The sequence below is a fragment of the Panthera onca genome, chromosome F2, assembly GCF_046562875.1.
Source record: "Panthera onca isolate mPanOnc1 chromosome F2, mPanOnc1 haplotype 2, whole genome shotgun sequence".
NCBI classification, from domain to species: Eukaryota; Metazoa; Chordata; class Mammalia; order Carnivora; family Felidae; genus Panthera; species Panthera onca.
In genome coordinates, this window is record NC_138356.1 from 34,528,452 (window position 1) to 34,549,099 (window position 20,648).

Here is a 20,648-nt window from a genome sequence, read left to right on the forward strand (position 1 = left end):
CCTGAGATCACAGATAAAGTCACTGGTGGGATCCAGATGAGAACTCAGCTGTCTGATTCCAGAGCCTGTCCTATGGGGGAATGAAGAGGAAGGGACAAGTCAAGGGTCTTAAGGGCCGAATACAGTAGATGTAGAATAGGGAAAAGGTAATTGTGTATAGGGACAAGGCTGAAGGATGTAGATTTGGGGAGTACTATATGCCAAGTGGATGCCTGAAGCCTTGAGAGGGAAAAGAAGTAAAGGTAGACATGACATTAGGAGGTGACAGAGCCTGAAGGGATGCTCACGGTTTCTTGGAGGGGAGGAGGATGAAGGGTTGGAATAGGAGACGAAGAAAAGTCAAGGATGGAGAATCCAAGGAAGAAGAGACTGAGGATGAGGCCCCAGTGTCAATATGCCAGAGACTTCATGGATTTGGATAAGTTCAAAGTAACTGGACCATTGTCTCTGTGCTTTTGTGTTTGGTGGTATCTCTTTTTTCCTATCAGTTTCTTCTTGCCTCTTACTATATTTTTAGCACTTTTTCTTTTTTCACAAATCAAACTGTAAAGGAATGATGATTGTATTCATGCTATCATTGCAAATGCTCTTTAACATTGTGCGTATTTCCAAAAGGAAATAGCTAATCTTCTGAATTAGATGGTGTGGAGACATGCTAATTTTCGTGAATTCTGTATCCATGGATTGCTAGATATAAAGACCTTATGGGTATCATGTTCTAAATTCTAAGATACTGTAGAATTAGAAGAGATTTGACACAAGTGACATTTTAAAAGAAGCCATTTCATCCTGCCATCCCTAGTTTGAGAACTATCAGTAGCACCTTCTTGCCCACCCCCCAAATCCTTCAGCTGGCTCTCAGGTGACCCTAAACTCACCCCTCCTACCTGTCCAGCCTGGTTTCCCCCAATGTGGATGCTCACTTCTGTGACACACAGTGAGGCATCCTCACTGTGTCTTCTAATGTCTTGGTTCTTTTCTACTTCTATGCTGTCTCCCTCTTCACCTAATGGAGTCCTTCAAAGCCTGGAGAATGAAGTCTCATCCACACTCTTGATACTGTTAATTCTCTGTCTGCTTCAGTGATTTCTCCTTTATCTTGATATCTTTGGCGCATATTGTCAGCACTGTGTATTTTGGCACTCAATAATTTAGACACAGGTAACCTGGCAAAACAAAAAAAAAAAAGAAATATGACTTTATAGTAGTTTTATTTTACAAAATAGGATACTTAGTAGGTGAATTGGAAATATGTGAATTTTGTTTCTTATTAAGGAATAATTCTCTTCCAAGTGAAGGTATACACATATAGCATCGCTTTTAAAAGGAATTCCTAGCTACCAAGAGTATGAAACCTACCTCATTCTCATTCTTCTTTAATTTAGGAATATTAAATGCTGATATTGATTTTTGGCACACATTGAGGATCCCTACAATTTTGAGAGCGTCCATTAGAGCAATTAATGAGTTTCCATGAGACATAAGTTGTTTTTGACATTGCCAAAGGGCTCTTCTCATAGTAATCCTTATCATTTTAGACCTGATTAAGCATTTTGTACAGCACAGATATCCTGTTTAAGTATAACAGGATGATGAGTGGATTTGTCCCTGTTGTCCCAGAATGTCAGCTCATCTCAAAGTGGAGGTCAAGGGCATTAAATACTACATCTTACTGTCCTACCTCCAGAACCTGTCCTACCACCATCAACCTGCACTGTACTCTTAGACAGTTGGCTAAGTGAACTTTCAACCAAGGAATGCAATGCCTGTTTCTTTTTCTTGGTGAAACCTACAGTTTCTTTCTTTCCCTGGGTTCAGGGAAGAAGGCAGCTTACCCTCAACATATCATCACCTCTCAAGGCCAGCTCCCAAGTATTCCACTCTGTCCCCAGTCATCTTCATATATTGATTGGAGGTTGGAGTGGGGAGGGGTGTGTGAAAGCTAGGTTAACTGTGGTATTCCTCAGCAAGTCTTGAGGAAAGTTAGGCCATGCCTGTTTGCTGGATGCTGTCTGTGGAAGAGTGGGTTTGCCAACCTTGCCTACATGTTAGAGTCATCCAAGAAGCTGATGCCCAGGTTGCACCCTTATCTCTTTCGGTGGGACTCTAGCATCAGTCGCTTTGAAAACTTCCCAGGTTATTCCAATAAGCAGCCAAGATTGAGAACTACTGCTGTAAAATGTATGGGGATGGGATAGGGAGTGGAGGGGGTACTTGGGGTCTTTTATTCTCCAGGTTTGACTTTTAGATAGAATTCTTCTTTTAAAAAAGATTTTATTTTATTTATCCTTGAGACAGAGACAGAGCACGAGCAGGGTAGGACAGAGAGAGAGAGAGAGAGAGACAGAATCTGAAGTGGGCTCCAGGCTCTGAGCTGTCAGCATAGCGCCTGACATGGGGCTCGAACTCACGGATCGCGAGATCATGACCTGAGCTGAAGTCAGATGCTGAACTGACTGAGCCACCCAGGCGCCCCCCAAAAAGATTTTATTTTTAAGCAGTCTCTACACCCAGCATGGGGCTTGAACCCACAACCCTGAGATCAAGAGTTGCACGTTCTACCAGCTGCACCGGCCAGGTGCTCCTGAAATTCTTTGAAAATAAAATACCTCACTCAGTATCTTGCTAAATAAATAAAGATAAAGGTTGTAGTTTAATCTGTCTTGTGTTTCAGCTGAATACCATGTTTAACTGAAGGATCAAGATTATACTTGCTTGGACTTTTTCTGAATGGTAAAACTTTTAATAAAGTGAAAAGATTAGTATGTTTTATTGGCCATCTTAAAAGCTGCATCTTATTGTCATACAGTAAATTAGTTTCATCCCAGCAAGAGAATCTGACTAAAGCAACATCACTGGGATGAGCTAATAGCCATCTGAATTGGCAAGGAGCATATATTAACAGTCATATTCTAGCAAGTTTATTCTGTGATCCTATTCTGACAGTTTGTCCTAAGAATTCCACTATTTCATTGAGCGTGCACGTACTTCTTAAAGGCACCATTTCATTGGCTTTCTCATTTCCTTGGTTTTCTCACAGCTCGAGAGATGGCTGCCCAATGCGTTACAAAGGTGCAACTGAGCATTTCCTGTGACAATCTTTTGGATATGGATGTAGGGTCAAAGTCGGACCCCTTATGTGTGTTATTTTTGAATACGAGTGGTCAACAGTGGTATGAGGTAATGTTAAATTCTGTAGATGAAAAGCAATCTGAATTGCTCTTTTGATAATGTGAAGTGCTTATTTGAATTGTTAAAATAATAACAATTTAAAATTAACAATCTCTTAATGCAGTTTTTTTAGGCAAGTTTGTCCTTGATTGCGGAATTTTTCATCTATGTATAGAAACTTCCTTTACCTATCCAGTATGCCTATATCTAGTTACCTGTAGGACAGTAAGATGCTAAAATGTGAGTGCATTTTGATCTGAAGAAACTTTTTGTCTTGGGGGGAGTATAGGTTGATCGCACAGAAAGGATTAAGAATTGCTTGAATCCCACATTTTCCAAGACATTTATTATTGATTACTACTTTGAGGTGGTTCAGAAATTGAAATTTGGGATTTATGACATTGACAACAAAACTGTCGTGCTGAGTGATGATGACTTCCTAGGAGAATTTGAATGTACCCTTGGACAAGTGAGTATAATTAGCTGTTGTACTATCTTGCATCTAAATTTTAACCAGAGAATTGGGCATTTTTGACAAGTGCTCATTAGTTTAATTTTTAGAGTTGAAAAACATGTAATCACTTTAAAGCCCTGGTTCATATATATATATATATATATATATATATATATATATATATATGTTTGGTTTGAACATTATATAATTTAATCTTATTTTTCATAAGGGCAGGAACTGTGTGTTTTTGGCAGAGCCCATTAATTCTTTTGCGTTGGGGTGTTTCTTTTCCTTTTTTTTTAGACATGTTTAGTTTGTCATTTCAGCATTTCAGTAAGTAATACCATTGCTCTAGCTGCTTTGTGTACTATTTACAGGTTTCCTATTTACATATTTCAGTACAGTTTTGTTCTTATGTTTAAGTCATAAACGCTTTCAAAGTAACATCAACTTCTCTGATGTTCTAACTAATGTGACTGGTCCCACTAGATCCCCGATGGCCCAACACCATCCTTCTACCTGGCTTGCTCTTCCTAAACATTAGGTACATCAGTGTAAGCCTTCCTCCCCTAGTAAGCATCCTCTGAACACCTTGAGTAGTTTGGAGCACAACCCTAATCTCAGCTGGTACTCTCTACTGCTTCTGTCTTAACATCCACCACATTGTATTATAGTTGCTTAATTATCCATCTTTCCAGTATATGACAGATTTTATCAGGGTACAGGTATGTCTGTAGGCTCACTATTTAGCTCCTAGCTCAGAGTCTGACTTCTAGGGAGAGATCATGACCATTTGCAAAACAGCTGGAAAGATCTCAGGAGGGAGCAGCCATTGTTTTTCAGTGGGTGACATATATTGCTTAGATTTATTTATTTTTCAGTGTTGAATTGTTTGTGGATCTTGGTATTTCCTATTCTCAAGGACAAAAGCTGGTTGGTTTTCTAAAACTTTAATGAATAGTATCAAAGAAGAAATTAAAGTAGTTATTTTTTGGAAAAAAAATCACATTGTAGCTAAAATTATGATGAATTTCAGAGATGTTCTGTTTGAGAGTACTATATTGTTTTAATCAAAATGATATATTTTTTTTCAGTTTTAATTTCCCTTTTTTTTAAAATTTATATTCAAGTTAGTTAACATACAGTGTAGTCTTGGCTTCAGGAGTAGAACCCAGTGATTCATCTCTTACATATCACACCCAGTGCTCATCCCGAAAAGAGCCCTCCTTAATGCCTGTCACCCCTTCAACCCTAAGGTTGTTCCTGTATTTAAGAGTCTTTTATGGTTTGCTTATCAAAATGATATTTTGTGGGGGTTATATCAAAGTTATGTGTCAGTTGAAAAATTGAATCCCATTTTTGAGTGTTCTGAGGCCCACCTCTTACCTACAGGGTTTTCAGGTCAGTGATTAGTGTATGTGAAGAGAATCTGGCCCTCTTTTTCCATTACAGGGAAGCAGTTAAACTTTGAAGTAGTTGATAAAGAAACTAGTGGTTGGGAAGATTGTATCTGTCAGGATTGGCTCCATGGAAATCTTTTCCAGTGGGTTTTAAATAAATAGATGTGTTTTATAATCTCTCAGTCTTTAAGGAATTGACTTAATGTTTCCATATGTAATGATTTAAGTCTACTTTATACTCAACTCTTTTTTCAAACCATTCAGCTTAAAAATTTACATGTTGAAGTGAAATAGCTCTTTGTATCACTTTCCAATTTTAACAGATTGTGTCCAGTAAGAGGCTAACTCGACCACTGGTGCTTAAAAATGGCAAACCTGCGGGGAAAGGGACCATTACGGTAAGAATAAGATATGTGTCTTTTGCCTGAAAACATTTAGCATGATAGGACATGCTGAAACTATACATACCAGACAAATACTCTGTAGCCGTGCTTTTATCATTTGATCTTGAATGTTGCCCTTCATTGGCACTTGCCTTATAATGATCACAAAATGGGAAATGTATTGGGTCAAAAAAGAAGGAGAAAAATGCAGTGTGGGAATTCTTTCTTTGAGTCTTTTGTGTTGCCCATGGAATCAGGTGCACCTTGGTGATGCTTGCCTCTCCCCCATGGAAGTGTAAATTCCCAAGCTAGAGAGAAACAACTTAATCATCTGAATGGACCAGTTTGACCCTCTACAAGCAAACATAGTTCCCTTAATAGGACAGAAACTTTGCATAATGGATTTTATTCCAAACGGTTCTATATCATGCCATGCCCATTGAGCCTCTCAACTCTTAACCATCTTTTTTGTGCTTGCACTCTGCAACCCATCCGTCCACTCAGATTTTTCCATTGCTGATTATTGGTCCTAGGCAAATGAGTATATGGTTTATACTGTTTTAGACTTCAAATTATATAATGCTACACTTTAAATAAGTACCTCTAAATAATAGAATAAGATAATTATCTTCCAGAGTTCCTGTCCAGGTTATCACTGCCTGGAGCAGTAGTTTTGAACTTTATCCAAGAATAGAAGGCTGGCTCCCTGAGAGGCCATGTTTGAGGGTTATTGTCCTTGTCAAGTACATTTCACCACACAACTGTTGCTCTGGTTTAAATTTCCTGAGACAGAAGAATGTTAAGTGTCTTTGGGGTGTTGACTTCTGTGGGACAGAGAGCATTACAGTAGTTAGCTTTATTGCCCTTGGTGTCATGATAGCCTGGAATTTGTTTTTAAGTAGAACAGTTTTTCAGTTACATTGGATGAAAATTATTGATCTGATAGTTCAGTTTAAAGTTCAATTTAAAGTGTTCTCTAGGTATGATTTACTCACAATAACAATCAATCAGTACTTCCTAAGTTTATCAGAACCCCTAAAAAATATTGTCTTTCACTTACCTAATGAAATCCACTTATAGATTTCAGCTGAAGAAATAAAGGATAACAGAGTGGTCTTATTTGAAATGGAGGCAAGAAAACTGGACAATAAGGTGAGTAGTTGATGCACATTTCCACAAGGATATCATGTTTTGCCTCACATTGATTCCTTTTTGAAAAAAATAATAATGCAATTAGCATTATGAAGTCCATCATCTGAACATCACTTAGTATTTAGTTACTTCCAAATTCTGCTTTTCAGTCTATTTTTAAGCATAATCCATTTTCCTTAACCTCTTTCCTCTAGATGTTATCAAAGGGTTTGTCTATCTTAAAAGAAGAGTTAATAAAAGCATTAATGTTATTGTAAAAGATATTTGAGAGAGTGTTGTTGGATTACTTTAGGGAAAGAAGGAAAAATTTTATGTTCTGTTAATTATGGATTTTCCTCTTTGCCTCCAAAAGTCAATGTTTTTGTTTTTTTTTTTTAAATGAAGGAGGAGTACCAGTACATAATAACACAACAACTTAGTCTATGGCATGAATGAGTATAATTCTTTGAGTGATTTTTATACCTAATTACATAATCCAATCAAGTTTTTATCATTTGCATTTACCTTACAATTCACTTTGTAAACATCTTAGACTAGTAGTCAGGAACTATTTTTATTTTGGAGAAAATTAAACATACAAAGAACAGCATTTAAAAAACATCTGCATGTCCCCATAACCCATCTTCAACACTTCTAACTCAGGGCCAATTTTGTTTTATCTCCACCCCTATCTACCTTCTCTCCTCCCAGACATCATATCATTTCATCTGTAAATATTCTGGTGTATCTCCAAAGACTCTTTTAACATTATAATTGGTTGGTATGTTTTAAGTCTTTTTTAATCCATAAATTCCCCCTTTCTTTTATTTCCTTCCTCCCTCTTTCCATTATTCCCCCTCATTTTCTCCCTTCATCCCATCCATCCATCCATCCATCCATCCATCCATCATGCAATTTATTCAGTAAAGAACTGACTCCTTTGTCCTATAGATGTTTTAACATTCTGCATATAGCTGATTAAATACTTGTGGTATCATTTAACATGTTTATCTCTCCACCTTTATTTCCTGATTTATATAAGCTGGTGATTGAATCTAGAGGAATGATCTGATGATATTTTGATGGTATTTTGTTACGGCAGTTTCATAGGTGGTGGCATTACATCAGGAGGCTCACATTGTTGAGTTCTGTCTTTTTGGGATGTTAGTGAACATTGATGATAACTGTGCTACCTAGATATATTATTTTATTAAGAGTCCTTTAAATAGTGAGATTCTCACTCTATCATTGCTTCTTCATTTATTAATGAGGATAGTTCCATAAAGAGAAGTATTCTTACCCACATTGGGTATTTATTTATTCTGAGATATTATTGTACAGGAAGCAAATTAAAATGTTTGATTTTTCCCCCCCAATATATACAATTTCTCAGAATAAGTTGGTTCCCTATCATCCTCTAAATGTGACAATAAGGATTTGTTTGTTGTTTTTTATTTTTAGTATTATATGAGCTCTTTATCAGTGAACTTTTATTGATGCTTAAATTATCTTAACTTTGGCCTTTGGGAATCTCTTTAAATTTGTTCCTGAAGTCAATTGGCATATCTCCAGGAATCTTTGGATAGCTTCCTTGTTCTGTGGCATGACAAGATGTTCCAGGATTATTTTATCTAATTTCTTCCCCAGACTGGCAGATTAAAAGAAGCCTTATTATGTTTTAGTGGAAATTGTTGTTTAGAGACCAGTCTGGTGCTAGGGGTGCTTATTGTTGATTATTGCCACTTATTGTTTCTAAGGCTTTTTAGTAGACAGAGGAAAGACTGTTTTGGTTTTGTTTTTGTTTTTAAAAGAAAAACTAAATCATAAATTTATACAGCTATTTCCAGTTCAGATAGAGAATTACAGGGTTTTACTTCTTTAATTCTATATTTACACCTCCTGTCTCTTACGCTGAAAATCTCATTTCGTAAGGATGTTAACATAACTGTTTCTCTGTTGTGCCTTTTATAATATCTAATAGTTTCAGAATAAAATTATCCACATTATCTTTAACAATATTTTTACTGGAAACAGTTTGAGCTTTCTTTGAAATTCTTTAAAAAAATTTTTTTTTAGGGGCGCCTGGGTGGCGCAGTCGGTTAAGCTTCCGACTTCAGCCAGGTCACGATCTCGCGGTCTGTGAGTTCGAGCCCCGCGTCAGGCTCTGGGCTGATGGCTCGGAGCCTGGAGCCTGTTTCCGATTCTGTGTCTCCCTCTCTCTCTGCCCCTCCTCCGTTCATGCTCTGTCTCTCTCTGTCCCAAAAATAAATAAAAAACGTTGAAAAAAAAAAAATTTAAAAAAAAAAAAATTTTTTTTAATGTTTATTTTTGAGAGAGAGAGACACACACACACACACACACACACAGAACATGAGTGGAGGAGGAGCAGGCTCCAGGCTCTGAGATATTAGCACAGATCCTGTTGCGGGGCTTGAACCCACGAACCATGAGATCACGACCTGAGCCGAAGTCGGACACTTAACCAACCGAGCCACCCAGGCGCCCCTTGAAATTCTTTTTTAAAATTTTATTGATTGATTAATCGATTGACATATATAATCTCTATACCCAATGTGTAGCTTGAACTCATGACCCTGAGATCAAGAACTGCATGCTCTACTAACTGAGCCAGCCAGGCACCCCTCTTTGAAGTTGTTTTTGTTTTTAGGGTTATATATTCTACGTGGGTTGTATATTCAAATTCTTTTGGTTTAAAGAAATCTTTTAGTTATTATTCTATCACAATGACACACAATTGAATTTTGCTTTTGAAATTTAGGGATTATTTTCAATTTTTAAAAATTTAACTTTCTTTTATAATTATGTAAAAGATTTATATGGTTCCAAAGCCAAATCTATATTATTAGATATATTCAAGAAATTTAGCATCTTTCCCCATCCACTCTTTTTTCTTTTTTCTTCTTGGTAGGTAGTAATTTTTTTAAATTTGTTCTATGGTTTAATTGTTTAATTTTATAAAAAATCTAAGATTTTTGTGTGTGTGTATGTTTATGTAATTTATGTGTCTCTGTGTATACACATATGTATATGTGTGTATATTGATATGTCCATATAGATAGGTATGTATGTGTGTATGTATGTATGTATTTGTATTTATATTCCCTACCCCCAGGCCTTGGGTAACTGTAACATACATACATATATACCTTCATACATATATATGTGTGTGTATATATGTGTGTATATATATGTGTGTGTGTGTGTGTGTGTGTGTATATATATATATATATATATATATATATATTATGTACATATACACACTTCCTCCACCTTGCTTTCATCACTTAACATGTTATGGAGGTCTGAGTCAGGAACTAATAATTCTTCTTTTAATTCTACTACTGACAACTTCATGAACTTTCAAACAACATTTGTTGTCTAACCTTCAGAATGATAATGATTCTGCCCTTCTCATAGGTTTATTTCTAAGATAGGCCAGACAGGGTACATTAATGTGTTTTTAGAAAGTTAACTTTTCTAAAGTGCTATTATAAAATGGTTCACAGAGAGACTTATTACAGTGATTCTTTTTTAGAGTTTATTTATTTATTTTGAGAGAGGGAGAGTATGCACATATGGGCAAGCAGGGGAGGGGAAGAGAGAGAGCATCCCAAGCAGGTTCCATGCTGTCAGCACAGACCCCGATGCAGGGCTCCGTCCCACGAACCTTGAGATCATGACCTGAGCCAAAACCAAAAGTTGGATGCTTAAATGACTGAGCCACACAGTCGCCCCTGATTCTTAAGACTCTTCTTAGTGATAAGGTTAAATTTTAAAAGTTCTGCATAGCCTTTGTGTTTATATACCCATATATATATTAAAAGTTTATTTATTTAAGTATTCTCACTCAACATGGGGCTCAAACTCATGACCCCAAGGTCAAGAGTCACATGTTCTTTAGACTAAGCCAGCCAGGCACCCTTGTGTTTATATTTTTGACTGTACCAAATATGTTACTTGCTTGACATTGAACTGCTGAAGAGGGAAGTAACATTATCTTAGTTCTTAATATAATACTGAGGTTAATTTAGGACTCAGAAAATGCTCAGTTCAAGGACATTAACTGCATACATTACTGTGGAGTTAACAGGTGTCTTTTTGGGGCTCCTGGGTGGCTCAGTCGGTTAGGTGTCCAGCTTTGGCTCAGGTCATGATCTCACTGTTTGTGAGTTCAAGCCCAGCATCGGGCTCTGTGCTGACAGCTCAGAGCCTGGAGCCTGCTTCAGATTCTCCATCTCCCTCTCTCTCTGACCCTCCCCCGCTCATGCTGTCTCTCTCTCTCTCTCTCTCTCTCTCTCTCTCTCTCTCTCAAAAATAAATAAACATTAAAAAAATTTAAAAAAGTAAAGAGATCCTGATATAACAGGTGTCTTTTCATTTTGACAAATAATAAGTAATATATTCTAAGGAGTATGGAAATTTCAAAATGAAAACAAACAAAAATGAGAAAACAAAATCATTTATAATCTCTGCTTAAGTTTGACCTCTGTGAGTGATTTGGTCATTCTTCCAGAATTTTATCTGTGTGTGTGTGTGTGTGTGTGTGTGTGTGTGTGTTTATGTTGAGGATAGCGATAAGGGTATTTTTGAACACTCAGTGTGCGTCAGCATTATACAGGTGCTGTGGTGAATTACAGAGGAAAAAGAAGATGTATTTTGTACCCTTGAAATAATTCTATTATGCACTCTACATATTTACCTCTACTCCCTTATGTATGTAAAGAAATGTGTGGAATTGGGGAGAGAGTGTTGGACATAGAAGGATAAGATATAAAGTCAAGACTCAGATCCGTCAATTAAATTAGATGTGTGATCTTGGCAAAGTTATTTAACCTCTCTGAATCCATTTTATTGCTGATAACTGCTCTGCCCTTCATATAGTATGACTAATGTTTGGGATGGCATTTATATCAAACTATTCAGTGCTATGCAAATGAATACTGTTAATAATGAAAACAAGCCCAAAACATATTTTATTGATTATGGGTCCTGTTGTTCATTATATTTTATAGCAATGTTCTCATGTTTTTTGAGAAGTGAAGTTGTGATACATAGGATTATGAGCATATATCACAAATGCCTTAATAGTTCCCCTTATAGACATCAGCAAGTTTATAAGTTCATGAGTAAGGTGATGGGATTTGTATTTACTACTGTACTGTGTTGTATATATCTGTACTATGGAGTTAGACTTTTGATATTGCTAACACGTAACATGTATAAAGTATGGTTTTACATGGTTTCAAAGGAGAAGAATTGATTTCTTTTTTTTAATGTAGGATCTATTTGGAAAGTCAGATCCATACCTGGAATTCCACAAGCAGACATCTGATGGAAACTGGCTAATGGTTCATCGAACAGAGGTGAGTATCTGAATTTGAAAAAGTAGAGTTGAGGTTTCTGTTGGAATTCTAGTAATCTAAATTTTAAAAAATTTTATATTTATAAAAATATCAATCTGAGTTCAGACATATATAGACAGAGATGCAAGATCAACATACTCATTTTTTTCATTTTTTTTCTTCTTTTCATGAGGAAGTGCTACTATGCTGAATTATTAGCAAAATTTTTATTTTGAAATATTTAAGACCCTGTAAAAAGCACTAAAATGTATACCTGTGTATCCTTCACCTAGACTTACCAACTGGTCATATCTGTATGTGTGTTCTTTCTCTCTCACTTACACACACACACACACACACACACACACACACACGCATGCACCCATGCACACAAATAGTTCCCATTTGCAAAGCTGTCCTAATGTAGGCTTCAGATATCAATTCCCTTCACCTTAATACTACAACAGGTATTTCTCAAGAACAAGGGCATTCTCCTACACAACTACACTTGAGAGAATTAATATGGATTTATAATATCACCCAGTATATCCTTTAACTTCAGATTTCCCCAGTTGTCTCACACATCACACACACACACACACACACACACACACACACACACACAAATCTGTGTGTGTGTGTGTGTGTGTGTGTGTGTGTGTGTGTGTGTGTGTGTATAGTTTTGTCCAGGATCAATTCAAGGTTCACATTTTGCATTGGGTTCTTATGTTCCCAGTATATACGATTCTTCTCCCTATCTGCCTTATATCTTTCTTCATGCCATTGAATCTCCTGAATAATCAAGGCTAGTATGTCCAACATTCTGAGTCTTTTGTTTCCTTACGATTGTATCCAAATCAAACATTTCCATCAAGAACATTATGTGTGCATCTTGCTTTGCATCATCAAGGGACCCATAGTATCAGGTTGTCCAGTATTGATGTTGCCAACCTTGTTCTACTTGGTTAAGCTGGTGACCACCAGATCTTACTATGATAAAGTCCCATTTTTTAAACTTTGTAATTAATAAGTGATCTATGGTGTGATACTTTGAGACTGAACGAATAAATTGTTCTTTAGCATATCACCTGTCCAGTGATGATCCATCCTGAATCAATTTTTATATTAGGGGTTATAAAATAGTGATTTTTTCCTAAATCTTTTATCCCTTTACATATAATAGCAGATACTCTTCTTTCATCTCTCCTCTCCCACATCCTTTTTTTATTTTTAGTATCATTATAGACTCATGACTTTTATAGCAGCGTATTTGTGTCACAAATCATTATGGTCATTATTTTTGCAGTTCAAATTAATCCAAGTTTGACCAGGGAGAGTGATGTCAAAAGGCTCCTGGGTTCTTTTAACATGACCCCATTAGTCTTTAAGCATTACTTTATTTATTTATTTATTTATTTATTTATTTATTTATTTATGTTTACTGTTTTTAATTTTTAAAAATTTTTTAATGTTTATTTTTGAGAGAGAGAGAGAAAGAGAGAGAGAATGAACAGGGGAGGGGCAGAGAGCGAGGGACACATAGAATCTGAAGCAGGTGACTCTGTCTTGTCAGCACAGCCTGAGCGGGGCTTGAACTCAAGAACCACGAGATCATGACCTAAGCCAAAGTTGAATGCTTAACCAACTGAGCCACCCAGGTGCCCCATATTTATGTTTTTTTTAAGTTTATTTATTTATTTATTTATTTATTTATTTACTTTTTAGTAGTGTCTACACCAATGTGGGGCTCAAACTCATTACCCCCAGATCAGGAGTCATATGCTCTTCAGACTGAGCCAGCCAGGCACCCTTCATTCTCTTACTTTACATTAAAGTATATTCTCAGGTCACCTTGTGCTCACCCTATCCCAGGTCCAGAATGAGCCATTTCTCTGGAGGAACCCAGTTCCTTTAAGACAGTAGTGCTATTAAGGAATCTACTCCTGAAATCATTGTTGCACCATATACTAACTTGGATGTAAATTAAAAATAAATAAATTATTTTTTTCAATATATGAAATTTATTGTCAAATTGGTTTCCATACAACACCCAGTGCTCATCCCAAAAGGTGCCCTCCTCAATACCCATCACCCACCCACCCCTCCCTCCCACCCCCTATCAACCCTTAAGAGAGTAGTGCTAGATGTACTCATTGCTACCCAGATGTCATTGCATTTAGGTCTTTTCAATGGACAGAGCTAGGAAATGTGTATTTGTGTATATCTGTTTATTATGTGTATGTATATTTATAACAATTTTAAATCATCAATTTAGACTATTTTTTCAATTCAAGTCCAACCCAGATTCTTTCTCATCCTTTTTTTATTCCAAATTTGAATCTTCTATGTCCTGCAATGAAAACCCTGGTTTCCAACAGAATCAACAATCAGTAGTTTCTAAATGTACCTTGTGATGGGTAAAATAAATTTTCCAAGTAGTTTTTTTCTTTTCTCAGAATGTATCTGTCACATTTTTCTTATAACAATTGTATAATATTGTCCTACCTAAGTTTCTCATTGAAAAAGTTGACTGGGTGAAGAGGTGAAGGATGATTGTGAGAGTATAGCAAGAATCTAGGAAAAGGAAGGGAAAATGTTAATGAACTGAATATTTTTCTAACTAGTCTTGGAATCTTTACAGGTTATTAAAAATAACTTGAATCCTGTTTGGAGGCCTTTTAAAATCTCTCTTAACTCCCTGTGCTATGGAGATATGGACAAAACTATCAAGGTAATTTGAATTTATGTGGATGTTATTTATACACACATACGTCTTTCATAAAACTAATAGATTAGATAGTATTTAATAAAAGTTAATGATATAATAGATACCTGTAAGGATTGAATTGTATTTTTATTTAGGAATACTAAAATAGAAATGTCTCTGGTAAGTAAATAGTTCAAAGGAGTAGATATGTTTGACTGATATGTTGACCTAATGCTTAATTCAAACATTGTGATTTTTATTTTACTCTTCATTTTAAAAAATAGAATGTCCAATTTAAATCTTTCCTCCTTTTAATAAGATTCATTTGCTCTGCAAATAGAAACCTTTAACTGCAATCTTTGACTTTGGTATGGCCCTTGTGGATAAAAGCAGATGTTACTTTAACTAAAAACCCAAAGCTTCCCCCTATAGCAGAGAGGAGCAGCAAAAGAGAATAGTGGTGGCATTTTCCATCGCTTATTTTCAGAGCAAGATAGTATTCATTGAAAACTTTTAGATAGCTTTAGTATAAAGTGTTAGGAGAGCAGGGTGGGTACAGGGAGTAGCAGCAGGTGACTAAGAATTTTTGTTTAATGGTTTAATTTATAGCTATTTAACAGAAAATATTTATTATTTTTAAGACATATTTTACTAGAGTCTCTTGTTTTTTTTTTAAGTTTTATTTATTTTTGAGAGACAGAGACTGACTGTGAGGGGGTAGAGGAGGGGCAGAGAGAGAGGGAGACACAGAATCCAAAGCAGGCTCCAGGCTCTGAGCTGTCAGCACAGAGCCTGACGCAGGGCTCGAACTCACAAACCGTGAGATCATGACCTGAGCCAAAGTTGGACACTTAACCTACTGAGCAAATGAGGCACCCCTAGAGTCTCTTTACATAAGATTCCAGATAGAAGTCTCTTGTGTTTAGAGTCAGTAAACTGAAGTGGGTGTTTTTGTTTTATTTTTCCTTTGGTAATGAATATGGTAAAAACAGGAAAGGTGATGGCATGGAACACTGGATTTTGTGTCAGGCTATAGTTCAAGTCTTGACTTAGGCTTTCAACCAGATAAGGGATCTTGGGGAGGTCATCTGACTTCTTCATTTATATAACAGAGAAAATAATGTCTATGTTACAAAAGAAAGGAAGGATTAAATTAATGAAAGTAGAAGTTTTATAAACCATTATACATAGAATAGATACTGTTACATTGAAAACAGTTTCATTCCTTAGCTCTGTAAAAATTTGTCCTCAGTTGACAGAGAACTTCAGAAATCAATATAGAGGCGCTTGGGTGGCTCAATTGGTTAAGCGCCGACTCTTTATTTCACCTCAGGTCATGATCTCACGGATCGTGAGTTCCCCACATTGGACTCTGTGCTGATAGGGTAGAGCCTGCTTGGGATTCTCTCTTTTCCTCTCTCTGTGCCCCTCCACCTTCAAAATAAATAAATAAATAAACATTGAAAATCAATATAAGTATGATTTATGTTGTATTTCAAACAGCAGTGAAAATTTAGGTAACAAATAAATAGAACAGTAGTTTTAAAAATTACTTTCTATTGTCATATTAAACTTTTGCATTTCACATTAAAAATAGTAAGTTGAGGGGCACCCACCTGGGTGGCTTAGTCGATTGAGTATCCAACTTTGGCTCAGGTCATGATCTTGTGGTCCATGAGTTCGAGCCCTGCATCTGGATCTGTGCTGATAGCTCAGAGCCTGGAGCCTGCCTCAGATTCTGTATCTCCCTTTCTCTCTCTGCCCCTCCCCTGCTTATAGTCACTCTCTCTGTCTCTCTCAAAAATAAATAAAGATTAAAAAAAATAGTAAGTTGATACTTTATTAGCTCTGAGAAACAGGAAAGCCTGGGGGAAAAATGCCTAAAACATAACTGGTTGCTTATAATAATATGTTAACAATGAAACAATGTTTTTTAAACTTTCTTTTGCACACAGTGGCATGCTTACAGGGCTATTTTATTATAGTAAGTAAACTGATTTTATGAGCTTTCTCTGATGAATGTCTTCCGTTCTTAAAAGTTTCTCAGTTTGTTTTAACTGTACACAATTTGGTTTGCCATATCATGACTGTCTTTCTTTAGTTCTCTATTTCTTTGCAATATCACAAAGTCATACATCTGTGATTCTTGTGGTGTTTGGAAACTGTTTAGAGGTGTAGCAAAGAGCATTAGAGCACAGAATAGAGTCAGAATAATTAGTAATTTGCTGTGTGAACGTGCCAGTGTTATCACTCCAGCATGTATTATTATTTTCATAATATCAATGAATAAAAGAAATAATCATGCATGCTACCACCTTGCCTAAAATGGGAATGCCTTAGTGAATGTAGTATTGTGTGGTGTGTACATTCTTTTACATATATACATATGTGCATATGTATATATGCATATATTTCAATTTCATAAGCACTGCTGATACTGTTGTTTAAAACAGCCAATAGTACTAGTTTTTGTATTTTTGAGAAGAGAAATTAAATGGCACAAATTATTATATCATTTACCTCAAACTATATCTGACCATATGCCAGTATTATAAATGTTACATCTTTCTTTAGCACCAAACATTTGCCTTCAGTGGGGGCAACAGTGAGGTTTTCCTGTATATTTATTATAGTGTGCTATCAGAAATTACAGTTTAAAAATATTTTAACATTCCCTGAAGTCTCAGGCAGTCTAAACATATGAAGAGTTTTAGGTGTTCATAAGCTTCTTAAAAATAAAATTGGCCTTATCAAAGCTTGATCTGGGGCGCCTGGGTGGCGCAGTCGGTTAAGCGTCCGACTTCAGCCAGGTCACGATCTCACGGTCCATGAGTTCGAGCCCCGCGTCAGGCTCTGGGCTGATGGCTCAGAGCCTGGAGCCTGTTTCTGATTCTGTGTCTCCCTCTCTCTCTGCCCCTCCCCCGTTCATGCTATGTCTCTCTCTGTCCCAAAAATAAATAAAAAACGTTGAAAAAAAAATTAAAAAAAAAAAAAAAAAAGCTTGATCTTATATATAAATTGGAGTTTGCTGAATGCAAATCTAAAATGCAAAATTTGGGGGCACCTGGCTGGCTCAGTCCATAGAGCATGCTACTCTTGATCATGGGGTGGTAAGTTCAAGCCCCACATTGGGTATAGAGCTTGCCTAAAAAAAAAAAAGGTCCAGTTCTATTTTCCATAATTTAAAGAAATGCATTAAAAATGCATGAAAATATTAAGAGTGTTTTGGCTTTATCTTAATTTTATTTCTCTAGAAAAAAAATAGTAAGATCATTAATTTTCTTTTCTCCTGATACTTTGAAGAGTCAGATAAAGGGCTTTGGTTTAAAAATTAAATACCAGATACATAAGGCAAGAATCAAACTGTCATAATTGGTACATGACCAAAGTGTTTCTAAAAATAAAAATCCTTTACTGTTACTCAAAATTGCAATTCTGGGCCTTGTTTTTATTGATTGGTTTTTAGTCTTCCTGAATACCAATGAAAATATTAGTAAGGAATGAAAGACTCCTTGTTATAGGCGCTTAGTTCACTTCTCATAGAACTGAGAAGAAGGTAAATCATTTTGCTGGCTGAACATATAGAATCGCTCAGCATTTTAGCTTGGCAATTAATATAACTTTGTAAAGGATGCTTTCTTGGCAAATCACTTCTTCTTATAGGCTTTTATTTTAAATCATAGGCTCTTGAAGAATTCAAAAGTGCCCTCAGCATAGCTTTACCTATATTGGTTACCAAATAAAACATATCATCTTCTATGACTATTTAATTCCTTTGCCTACTTCACAAGCCTAAGTAGAGAATGTGTGCAGTGCACATAAAAATGTTTGCAGAAATGAGATAATCTGTTCTGAAATTATAAAGCACTCTAAAAATGTTAGTTATCCAGTGATCACAATGGACACCTCTCCTTGCTAACAGTTCACACCACATTAATTTTTTCATTACAATGAATAATCAGGTATTCTTGTGAATATTTACCCTCTGGTTACTCTGTCAACTTGGCACAAAATTACATGCAGCTCTTGGGGTGCCTCGATGGCTCATTCAGTTGAGCATCGGACTCTTGATCTCAGCTCAGGTCTTAATCTCAGCATCGTGGGTTCAAGCCCCACATCGGGCTCCATGCTGGGGGTGGAGCCTACTTAAAAATAAAAACAAAAACAAAAATATAAACAAATATACCCTCAGCTCTCTTCTGCCTGCTGTAAGAAAGAGCAAACATTTGACCAGAGGCATAGGTAAGACTAGAATTCACCCTGTCTTACATGGAAATAGAGCCAATATGACCTAGAATAGATAGTTCCTCAATGGATCAAGTACTCTTTCCCTTGAATTTTCTTTTTTATTGTAAGACTTGTGATTCTCAGAAGGATGCAGATATGACTTCATCATATCTAACTCTGAATACAAACCTAGCCTTACCGGATTGCAGCTGATGAAATACATATTCCATATTTCTAAATCATCTAGGATTTAATTATACAATTTTTAGCTGTCTAGGATCTGACTTCCTTTCTTCCTGCAGATGATGGCTTTTAGTCATTGTATAGTGATAACAAAGTAAAGAAGTGGATGAGAAAGAAGACGTAATTTCATTTTGATTTTATCAGCTCTTATAAAGAGCATGATGGTGAACTGGGAACTGCTTAATATGGAATTTAAACAATATTTGTACTTTTTGTCTGCCTATGATCTATCCTAGAGCCCCATTCCAAGGATAGCTGGGGTTTGAAGTGTTTCAGTATTACTCCTCCAGGAAGTTACTTCCTACTTCTCTAAGTAGAGCTGCATAATAAACATTTTCACTTATTTTAATTAAAAGGGCACTTCCTGGTAAGTCTCAATTATTGCAGCCAATCCTTTTAAACAAAATTTTGTTGATTTTTATATATTCTTATTATACTTAATTCCAGGTAGAGTGCTATGATTATGATAATGATGGGTCACATGATCTCATTGGAACATTTCAAACCACCATGACAAAACTGAAAGAAGCCTCCAGAAACTCACCTGTAAGTTATATCTTTGTCATTTGAATGTACTTTATGGTTGGCCATGTATTTATTATTTCATTTTTTCCCCCTTGGTATAGCAAACAGTTTGCCATGGTTTTACTCTGTATTATAAAATGCTATGAAATCTGTGGATTTTATTTGTGTAGTAATTGGATGATCCAAAATTCATCTTGGAGTATAAGTTTACATTTGTATTTAGAGGTTTGGTTTCCTTTGGCTTCAGACAACATATGTGGTTTGATTGGAAAACCCTAGTTTTAAAGCATTTGGTATTTCATTGGTCATAATAATTAAGTTCTACAACACTAGATAAATACCTGGACTTGATCTGTGTACATTTATATTCCTTTTGGACCCGCTTTTACAATATGCCTCTCATTCTTCTCTCCGACTTTTCTTCACTGAAGGGAAGGATAAAAGGATAATTATGGTATTTCAAATTATGTAATATTAAGCCTCCATCTAATGGCACTAATTTTGTCAAGATCATTAATGTGCTTTAACTACATTCAGTTTATTATTTAGCATCCCAACATATTGCTAAAAGTGCTTCTGAAACTTTCCTGTCTCTAAAGCCGAGGTGCCTAAAAATTATTCCAGAGCATTTTATAAGTAAAATTTATCAATTGCTCCCATCTTATTTCCTTTCTAGTTTGAATGAGATAAGCTATTAATTCTCTTTATAGCTTACTTAAAATAGAATAATATGAATTATTACCTGCATAATGTTCATGCATATAGCCTTTGATTTTGAAAACATAAGAGTAAGTTATGGTTAGATGAGGTCTTTTTTACCTAGTCATGTAAGTGAGGTGATCTAAAAGATACTGATAGTTTTAGATCAAAACGTAACTACAAAATAAATAAATAACACTTATGAGCCATTTGGTTTAAGTAATGGGGAGAAATGAGTTTTAAACAAACATAATGAGACTAGAATTTTTAGTAGGTCACATAGAGATCTATAGCCCTGTCCCTACTCCCTGGTCACAAAGGCCAGGTACTAGAAGTAGACTATAC

General features: G+C 35.9%; 1 protein-coding gene across 5 annotated transcripts in view; it reads left to right on the plus strand.

Annotated features, from left to right (window-relative positions):
- Window positions 1–20,648, plus strand: part of CPNE3 (copine 3) — a 48,393-nt gene that overhangs the window by 11,277 nt on the left and 16,468 nt on the right. For 4 of the 5 annotated variants that reach the window (XM_060610846.3, XM_060610848.3, XM_060610849.3 and 1 more), the window contains 7 exons: window positions 3,041–3,180; window positions 3,461–3,640; window positions 5,349–5,423; window positions 6,489–6,560; window positions 11,840–11,923; window positions 14,544–14,633; window positions 19,527–19,625. In XM_060610846.3, coding sequence (XP_060466829.1) covers window positions 3,049–3,180; window positions 3,461–3,640; window positions 5,349–5,423; window positions 6,489–6,560; window positions 11,840–11,923; window positions 14,544–14,633; window positions 19,527–19,625 — 732 coding nt within the window. In that variant the 5' untranslated portion in view covers window positions 3,041–3,048. The remainder of the gene's footprint in view (window positions 1–3,040; window positions 3,181–3,460; window positions 3,641–5,348; window positions 5,424–6,488; window positions 6,561–11,839; window positions 11,924–14,543; window positions 14,634–19,526; window positions 19,626–20,648) is intronic. The other variant, XM_060610850.3, reaches the window with a different exon arrangement.